The sequence below is a fragment of the Aplysia californica genome, unplaced genomic scaffold (genome assembly GCF_000002075.1).
Source record: "Aplysia californica isolate F4 #8 unplaced genomic scaffold, AplCal3.0 scaffold00214, whole genome shotgun sequence".
Classification (NCBI taxonomy): Eukaryota; Metazoa; Mollusca; class Gastropoda; order Aplysiida; family Aplysiidae; genus Aplysia; species Aplysia californica.
Window position 1 is genome coordinate 716903 of NW_004797484.1, and position 10379 is coordinate 727281.

At 41.1% G+C, this 10379-nt stretch overlaps 1 protein-coding gene across 1 annotated transcript; it reads left to right on the top strand.

Moving 5' to 3' along the window:
* Positions 1 to 1517: 1517 nt before the first annotated feature.
* LOC101861585 (mucin-5AC) lies at positions 1518 to 9526 on the top strand. Its single transcript, XM_005099480.3, has 6 exons — positions 1518 to 1624; positions 2379 to 2476; positions 5694 to 5832; positions 6034 to 6174; positions 6609 to 8722; positions 9287 to 9526. Exons 1-6 carry the CDS (start codon positions 1573 to 1575, stop codon positions 9461 to 9463), a joined length of 2721 nt encoding a protein of 906 aa, XP_005099537.1. The 5' UTR covers positions 1518 to 1572; the 3' UTR covers positions 9464 to 9526.
* The last annotated feature ends 853 nt before the right edge of the window (positions 9527 to 10379 follow it).

A 10379-nucleotide genomic window follows, 5' to 3' on the forward strand; every position in this document is an offset into this window, starting at 1 on the left:
AATGGCGCCCCGCCACTGAGAGCTGTTAAACTCATTAAAAAAAAACACAACTATATTTGCCGAAAACTAAAGGTCGTATAATTTTCTCCTCGTCAATAAAAATACCCATCAGAAATCAAACCAAATCACTTGTGGCTCTAAGACTGGAAAGACGGAACATCCCTGACCTATGACCTATATCAAGGACAATCAACATGACCACCATAAGTCTCTTCCGAATTTTCATTTCGCGCTCGTGTTTATCATGTTTATGGATTTCCAGCCAAACTTGAAAGCAATATCGGGTGATGTATGTTGTAAGCAAAGCAAGCAGCTCTAAAACAGAGCAAGACCCCCCTCGGCTTGCGTGTGTTGACGCTCTGTCTCGGGATAATTAAACTGGAGTTAAATAGACGCTGTGTAAAGAAACGCAATAGAAAGCCCGAGGGCAGGGCATTGTCTGGAATTTCGTTGACAAGGAAATCAAAGGTATTGTCAGCTTGAGGCGAAATTTCATCACGCGATCTCATCAACGTACAATGACGCACAAGGAAAATGCAGACCAGACCGTCTGCCCTGCGAGTTCAACGCTCGCGCCGTGGCCTATCTGACGTGAGTACATAGGAACCGTTACCATCGGTAAGTAACAGGTTATTTTTAATATCACCTGAGAAAATCTTACTAAATATTATGATTTTACAACAACGTAGTTTTATGGTCATTTCCTGCGAGGTAATTCCACGCTTCATTGAGTTAATGGATAAAGACGGACAGCTTCACATAAGCTAAGGAATTTTTTATAACATTTCGCACTAATCTTGAACTCCCTGACGGAAAGACACTAACTGCGTCCCTAAATGTCAAGAGGCAATTTAACTGATTTTAAAAATTGTGTTTGTTTTGTTTGTGTTTTTGTTATTATTACCGACATGGATCTTATCGTTACAGCCGCTTTTTATCGTTTAATGTTTGTTTTTTTAAACTTTATTTTGCTTTGTTTAATTTTTATAGATCTAGTTGCCCTTTAGAGCCCAACTTGGCACAGAATAGGGTGCTTCAAAAGTTAAATAGACAGCTTCAAACTTTCTCAACCAATTGGTATTATAATTAAAGGAGAGGGGTCAGCGGTTTGGCCGATACAAGCCTACATTAGATAGATAGATAGATAGACAGATAGATAGATAGATATATAGATAGATAGATAGATAGATAGATAGATAGATAGATAGATAGATAGATAGATAGATAGATAGATAGACAGATAGATAGATTGATAGATTAATAGATTGATATAAGAGTAAAGTTGATCTCAGTATCTGCGTTGCAGTTGCAGGAAGATTCACTCTATAGAGCCCCCCCCCCCCCGCCCTTCCCCCAAATACGCGCGCTCACATACTCATACAAACATAACATACACACACACACACACACACACACACACACACACACACACACACACACACACACACACACACACACACACACACACGTGCGCCACATACACATATATTTTCCACTTTTTTTTTCCAAAGCTGAGGAATCACAGTCAGGAATAAGCCTTTGAGTGTGACCACAAGAAGAACATCTACCACCATGATTTTCCCCTTCAATAGTGCCTCTGTGACGCTGTGTGTCCTTTTATTGGGTAAGCATATAGGCTACATGTGATTTATTGTTGTATGTTTTAGACCCTCATCTTTACATTTTAGATAATATCAAAGGCTTTAACACTGTTGGTCGGGACCCAGTACATTGCCATACACCAGTACGAGTCTGAGATAGAAAAGTTAGAAGTCAAGCAAGATAATATTTAGCTGACAACATTAGGTAGAAGTCAAGATGTAAAGAAACACGAGGAGAAAAGAAGAAAGGAAATTGTGAAAGGTTGTTTGTTTGTTGTTGTTGCTGGGGGGGGGGGGGTTAAAGGTAAAAGTAGTTTTAAAGAAAACTATATGCACATATGTCGTTTAATTATAAAAAAAATCTACAAATCTGAGCAATTTTGCAAATCAAAACCCGTTTTGACCCTCCCCCCCTCCCCCTTATTTCTCCCAGACTTCGCTAAGCCCCATATCTATAGTTACTACAAGAATACTATTGTATTTTGATGTTCAGCTTATTTCTCGAGAGTTACAAGCTTACACTCACCTGGGTTGCAATGAGCTCGGTTGATATTACGCTGGACTATGGAGCGGATGTCCCTGGTTCGAACACCCAACAGGGCGCTAGAAATCTATGTTGTTTTGAGGGATTTAAGGTTCCCCGTGTCATCTTTGAAGGTTAGACTTTTTTAATGACCTTACGGTATTGAAAGGAGCGTTGAATCTCTACATTAAGCACTATGACCGAGACTCGTCTGAATTTTTTTCTCTTTTGTTTTCATCTTCATGGCGCAAAAGACCTCATCACTCTCACAACGGCATGTACGGATGTTGTCACGTCATCAGGACTTGAGTACATACTGTGTGACGTCAGCGTGAATCAGCGTCTGGCGAGGGTGAGTTTGTTCTGGCTTTCTTTGGCTTAGTTTAGTGAGACTTTTACAGTGCTGCCCAACTACATAAGGTCATATGAGCGCGCAAAACAACAGTTTAAAGCACAGCTTAGTTTTGGTCAAAGATCAAATTAAATAATTAAAAATATTACAACAAATGATTCAGTTTACATTTCGTTTAAAATAACAGCATTTACATCTTTGTGTAAAGGCCAATGGCCTTTATAGAATCGACAATTCTGTAGGGATCTACGATGGTGAACAGATCTTTCAATTTTGTGCATTTAAAACATTTCCTTCGGGTCTTTCCAATGTACTGACATTCTGTTTGTATGTGCCCAATGATGGAATGTGTGTCGCTTCCGACACAGAAGGGTTCTCCAATTCGTTGTAGGAGGTAGGCACCTACTTATGGATCATGGGGTATGCCCGATGTGCAATGGAGTAAAAATAACTTTGACTCTTCTGCAGAGGCCTGAAGATTTTCATGGGCCCAGAGTGGGCATGGCGTTTTGGAGTTTATTGTTAAATTGTTGACCCCAGTGTTTCTCCAGTAGACGGAGTGTAGTTTTTTTACCCTTTGTTAAAAGTCTGTCTGTGGGTTGGTGTTCTTCGTTGATCTCAATAGAAGGCACACGGATTCCTTCGCCAGGAGATTGACCTGTTCATTTCCGAAATAATAATGACTAGCTGGACCCCCTTTCGATGAAACGAATGATCGGTGCATTAACATCAACCGAATATCATTGGTCTACTATATTTACACCGTACTGGAATGGAGCAATGAATCTTGAGAGAAAAGTGACACGTGTTTCCAAGTTGCCAACTTTATAATAGATGCATAAAATTGATTCTCTATTCCGCTTTTGTTGTTTTACAAAGCGTGTTGATTGTTCCCAGTGGCAAGAAAAATAATTTGACAAAGGAGTCCATAAAAAGCGACGGTGGGCGTCAAACGAAAGGATCACAGTGGAATTTAGCGCCAAGTAAAAAAAGAAAACATGGGGCTAGATCTATACGGGTTGCACACTTAAAACAGTGCTCAGTATTGCGCGACAATGCGCGATAGTATCGAACATAAGTACGACTTGAAATAAACAAACATCTCGGATTTTCTAAAATTACTGAGACAGAAGCGTCCGCCTACAAAAGCGATCGGCGAAATAAAGAAATTTAGCTTTTTGCAGCAAAACTGTCTCAAAACTGAAAAACCGAAGGGCGTCATGATGTGGAGAATATTTTAAGGAATCTTTTGGCGAAAACTGCATGTCGATCGATGTAGCCATTAAAATGCCTTTTGAATAGCAAAATTCGGCCTCCACAAACAGATAATAGATAACGATAACACTAATCTAATAATATATTATGTCGTTTCGCCTTTATTTGTCCTCAATCATTTTTGGGCTCCTTTTCGTTGTTGTAGCCTACATTGTTTTGTTTTCCCTCTTTTTGTATAGTATAAGTGATATATGCGAAATGTCGTACCGTATTTTGAAATACAAACAACTATTTTTTTAAATAATGTAAAAAAACAACAACAAAAAACGTCTGTGCAATTTTGCAAGTCAAGTCAACCTGAAAATCAACAACAAGGCCAAAAAGTGGGTGCATAGACGATTGATTGATCGATTGATCACTTTCTTCAATTAGGGAAAAATCGAATCCATTATCTCAAAGTTGCTCACATACACTCGAACTCGAACACACACACACACACACACACACACACACACACACACACACACACACACACACACACACACACACACACACACACATATATATATATACACTAGCTGGGCCCCCTTTTGATGATAGGAATGATCAGTGCATTAACATCAACAGAAAGTCATTGGTCTACTATAATGACACTTTACACTCTACTGGAAAAGAGCAAAAAATCTTGAGAGATGCAAAAATGTAAAATGTCTAGGTATATTATGCTCTCAAAACTAAATGTGCCTCGCGAAATATCACTTCCGGTACTTACGCTGTGAAGGACAGCTACGTTTTGTTTCGTTTCTCAGTGGAATGGTCACAAAGAGCAAAGAAGGGTGGGAACGTTTTGTCAAATATTATTTTTCAAAATTCAGGAAATAAATAAATGAAAAATCGGGCTCCGTCATGGAGACCTCTCTATCTTTTTGCAGGTACTTGCCAACTTTCTACCCTGTAGCTATCGTAGTTTTATGGGAAAAGTGACTAATGCATTTCCAAGTTGCCAAATATATAATAGATATATAAATTGATTCTCTATTCCGCTTTCGTGGTTGTACACTCCAGAATTTCAAAGGTATGGAACCAGTGCGCACAGCTAGTGAACGGAAACCTCACTTGTTTACAAAGCCGTTTTAGAAGACGGACTTTCCCAAGAATATGTCTAAACGAAACTAATGAAAAACGGAAAATTAAACTACAGTGACTTCAGACTCCTAAATAAAACTGCTCCCTTTTAATGACTCTGAACCACCATTACTTTTGTCAAATTCGAACGTTAAGTGATTCTGAAGTTTTAGGCAGCCAAAGAGACGAACTTTCACAAATATAATATATAGAGATAGAGGTGTATAGATTGATTCTCTATTCCGCTTTCGTAGTTGTGCACTCCAGAATTTCAAAGGTGTGGAAACAGTGCGCACGGCTAGTGAACGGAAACCTCACTTGTTTACTATGGTATCTTAGAAGACGGATTTTCTCCAGATTAGATCTAAACGAAACTAATGAAAATCTGAAAATTAAAATACAGTGACTTTAGGGTCTTCCATGAAACTGTGCACCCTTAAAATGATCGTGAACCACCTATAATTTTGTCCAATTCGAACGTTAAGTGATTCGGAAGTTTTAGGCGGCCAAAGTGACGAACTTTCACAAATTATATAACAGATCAAAATAGAGATAGAGATATATTATATATGCCTTTTGTTGTTGCTGTTGTTGATTGTTTGTTTTGTTTGTTTAATTTGATTTACCATTTTCTCTTTGAAAGCTACTCGGGCCTTAGAAAGAGGCAACTTTGATAAACTCGGGTGTTCTAACAATTGTGACTTGCGAAAAGAAACCTCCCCCCAACTTTTTACTATCATCAACTGTATCCACACTCCCCCTTTTCCACTTAAACGTGATTAACAAACATACACCTATAGAATTGAACACATCTGACGCATTGACGTGCCTGTTTTATTTCATATTATATTTGTTTCGTTTTGTTTTTCATGGCCAGGCTGTATGTGGTAGCGATGGAGCAAGGCTGGCCATGTTCCCCTCTGTGGAAGAGTTCAAATCTGTGTACTCTGAGCTCAGTGACAAGCAGTGGACCAGCGCTGTTTGGGTAGGGGCGCGCTATTCAAAAGATGAACGGGGTAAGGAAGAAAGTAGTGCGATAAAAGAGTGCTGTATTAAATATCTTCTGTTATTTTTAAAATATATTCATCCCATCGATTCATTCATCTGTTTATCCTTCCATCCATCCATCCATCCTTCCATCCGTCTATACATCCGTCCATTCATCCACCGATCCACAAAAACCCCAAGAAAACCCCCGCCCATTTGTTTTTCCAAAGCGTACGTTTGGGACAATGGACAGTTGGTAGAGGAAAGCGTTATGTCCCAGACTGGTAGTGACTTGACCCCGACAGCTGGACACTGTTTGATGCTGAATAAGGAGTACCGCCTTGAGGCAACGAACTGCAGGACGCTCATTGGTGGGTTCTTTTTACGTTTGCTAGTTTGATTATCTGTTTGTCTGTTTGTTTGTTTGTTTATCGATGGTGATGATAGTTATGGTGGTTGGGGAGAGGAGGGGGGGTTGTTTCAGTGTCTGGAATGGAATAATTTTTAAAAACTTTTTTAAAGACTAGTTTGGATCTTGGAAATGAAAAATAAAAATATGAATAAAAAGTCTCGTTTTACGTGTCTCTCCCCCCCCCCCACCCTCCCCATGTTTTCACAGATGAACCTTTTAAAGGGTTTGTTTCATTTTAAAATAAACACTTGCCTGTTTCAGTGCTGGAGTCTGATGTGTATTCAATAGTCTGCATAGCTTATTTCAGAAGCTAAAAAACAATCAAACTAACAAACAAACAAAATTGTTAAAACTTAGAGTGTTACGAGAATATTTTCTGTTGTTCTCCCACAGGTTTCATATGTCAACATATTGAGCCCACCACTACTGTGATGACAACTACTGAAAGACAGACAGATAGTACTGTCACTGTTGCTGCTGCTGCCACAGGTTATGGCGATGGCGATCCGAGTGGTGGTGCTGCCCCTGGTGGTAATGTTGTTGATGTTGGTGGTGATGGTGTTGATAGTAAGCCTTTCGTTGCTTCAACTGCGTTTGCTGATAAAACATTTATCACCATGGCAACACTCACCGTCACAGAGGCTGCTTCGCAGATGGCGGCAGATGACAACTTGTATTCATCCTCAAAAACCGCCAAAGGTGTCCCTTCAGCTGAACTTGCGACAGTAGCTGCTACCCACGTCGACGCAACAGAAGTCCCGAGACAAAACGTCAATAAAATTACTGCTCAAGATACAACTGCAGAAACGAAAAGTAAGCCCTCCTCCCAAAAGTCTTCGCGTTTGCGTTCAAAAATCGTTAAAGAAACCATCGATGAAACCACCCAACAAATGGTCACAGACGCAGTTAATAGTTTCTCCGCAAAAGTCGGTACCAGCCAGAAGAAAGCTGCCAAATGTCAGCCGTCCATCGCAGCAGACGCTGACGTATTGGAATTTAGCGTAGACATTGAGAGTTTTGACGACACAACCGACTTCACGGTTGTCGATCCCGTCCTCTCCATCAGTTCGCCCGAAACGAGTACGAAAGGATTCGAAACCGTTTCTTCTTTTACCATCGAAGAAATCCCCACAGCATTGTCTGCCACAGCACCAATAATAGAGTTTGAGGAGGCTATAGTCGATACGGTGTCATCTTCAGAGACAATTATGATATCTGACACGCCTGACAAAGTTGACCGGGGACAAGATCCTAGCTCAGACATGCCTCCTTCCTCATCCCAGTCTGGCAACCTCGTCGCTTCTACAACGACAGTTATTTCCCCATTCAACATCCCAACAATCACATCTCCTTCTGGCAACTCTCTCTCCTCAACCTATACCCCGCCTACCACGACCACATCCCCTTCAACGTCTCCGATCAATGCCATGACCTCTACCTCTAGTTCAGGTACTGTTTCCACTACACGGCCCACTTTTCCACCCATCTCAGGCAACCAAGTTTCCTCCACGACAACGAGCTCACAATCCTTTTCTTTCTCCCCTCTCACATCCCAACTTGATGTTTCCTCGAACACTGTTGCGTCAACCACAAAACCACAAGCAACTTCTTTTGCCCCTTCTGTAACTGACTCGATTATTTCCAACAACCCCATTTCATCAACTTCCAGCCCACAAACTGACACTTCCTCTTCAACTACATCGGAACCTGATATTTTGGACGACTCAACTTCATTTCTCAGAGGCTCAGATTTTACAACGTCATTCTCTTCTTCACCCCAGTCTAGTTCTTCTGAGAAATCCTTATCCACAACACCAAGCTCTGATCCTACTGCCATCCCCCTTACCCCTTCTCAACCAAATTTTTCTGGGAATTCCAATACTTCTACAACAAATCCAAATCCAACTGACGCATCCCCGAACACAGCTCAACCGGACATTCCCGAAAAACCCAAGCCGTCTTCTCCCACTTCATCCGCCGACATTTCCTCCCCGCCTACGACTCCAAGAGGAACTTCCAAAAACCACACGACCTCCATCCCTGATTCTTCAACCACCAGCATTCCAACGCCTTCTTCTCAGTCTGATACCTCCAGTAATTCCACGACCCTGCGCTCCAGTTCAGGTCCTATTAAAACCTCACTGTCCTCTTCTCAAAATATCACTGAAACTCAGACATCACCCCAGAGCAGCTCCGTCTCACAACACAACATTTCCGGGACTTCCCAAACCTCAAATCCTAGCTCACCCTCCACAAAGACACCAACGCTACCCTCTTCTCGTCCTGAGGCTGAAACGCAGAGCACCCCTTCTCAGACCCTGACCAGTTCGTTAAGGAAGTCAAATTCATCAGACTCAGTGCTACAGCTTAAGAAAAGACTGAGGTCATCAGCAGCCACTGAGCAGTGTCCTTGTCTATGTCTGGACCCAAATACAGACAAGCGGACTGAGACGGACCTCGAAGAAGAAAAGGCGTCCCTGCAAACTGAGCTCATGGTGGACAAAAAGGTAGACCTTGCATAATTAATATTCTTTAAGAACCATCATTACAATTACGATCATCATCATCATCATCATCATCATCATCATCATTATCATCATCATCATTATCATCATCACCACAACCACCTCCCTTGCTATTATTATACACTGTTAAATTGTTAATGATTCTTCTTGGGGTGTCTGTCTGTTGTGCTCTGTGTGTGTGTGTGTGTGTGTGTGTGTGTGTGTGTGTGTGTGTGTGTGTGTGTGTGTGTGTGTGTGCGTGCGCGTGCAAGCTTGTGTGCGTGTGTTTATGTGTCTGTGAATGATTAGAAAGGAAAGAGAGAGAATGAGAGGAAGAATAAAAAATAGGATGTGCCCGTGAGTATGTGTGTGCGCGCGGACGTGTGTACGTGTGTATATAATTAATTTATGTATGTCTGACCGGTTGTGTATATGTACTCTCACAAACGCTTAACATTTATAAACCAACAAATCATCCTCTCCCCACCCCTCCTACTTTCTTCCTTTCCCGAATTCACCCCTCCCCCCACCCTTCCCCCCCTCCCCCCTCAACATCCATCCAAACAGACCCTATCCTCCAGGCGACGTGGCTTGACTAGCGCTGTGGACGAGCGCCCTTCAGCGCAAAGCATGGGCTACGTGGGTGGCGTGGTGCTGCTTGCCGTGGCTTTCACGCTGGTTGTCATGGATGTGATTGAGTACGTGGCCACATCACGTTACTTGTCCTACAATCACGTCACGTGACCATCACGAGACTGCATATTGTTTTCAGTGTGATTTTTTAAAAATTGGTTGTTGGTTGTCTTTTTTTTGGTCGTCAGTTGAAGAACGATTGTGGTTTGTTTTGTGGTTTTTGTTTTTCACTTTGATTTGGGTACTTTTGTTTTTAATTTCAAGGAAGTTCCTTTTTTTTAAACTAGGTTTTTCATTTCTTTCATAGTAGTTATCGGACTTGAGGTTATGTCATACAGGCACAAGAAAAGGGGGCGGTGGGGACCCTTTGGAATGCATAAGAGCAAGAATATGACAGTCCGGGAAAATATCAAGGGAGAGAAAAAGACAGCAGTGAAAAAAACAGAGAGAAGAAGTGAAAAGAAAGTGAAAGAGAGAGAGAGAGAGAGAGAGAGAGAGAGAGAGAGAGAGAGAGAGAGAGAGAGAGAGAGAGAGAGAGAGAGAGAGAGAGAGAGAGAGGGGGGGGCGAGAAGCTTACAGAAAAAAATTAACTTTGAGAATGATTTAAAAGTCAGGAGAGGAAACAAACAATTTTTAAAAAAACTTTCTGTGAGTGTAAGTGAAAGTTTGTTTTCCACTTCCAATAAAGTGCTTATGGTGCCATACTGGTGAGTCCATTTGTGTTTAGTAATTACATTAAAGAGAACGTATTTTGACTGATAAATTGTTCATTTAATTCTTTTCTTTTTTCGCAAAATCTTGTAATGGATTACATGGCCTGTACAGGGCAACTGAAGAGAGAATAAAATATTGGTTGAAGTCCTGTGGAATGTTCAAGAACATTAATTTGTTATTTGTTTGTTATTTTAATTTCATACTTTGCAGTATCATGCTTCTTCTTCTTCTTCTTCTTCTTCTTCTTCTTCTTCTTCTTCTTCTTCTTCTTCTTCTTCTTCTTCTTCTTCTTCTTCTTCTTCTTCTTCTTCTG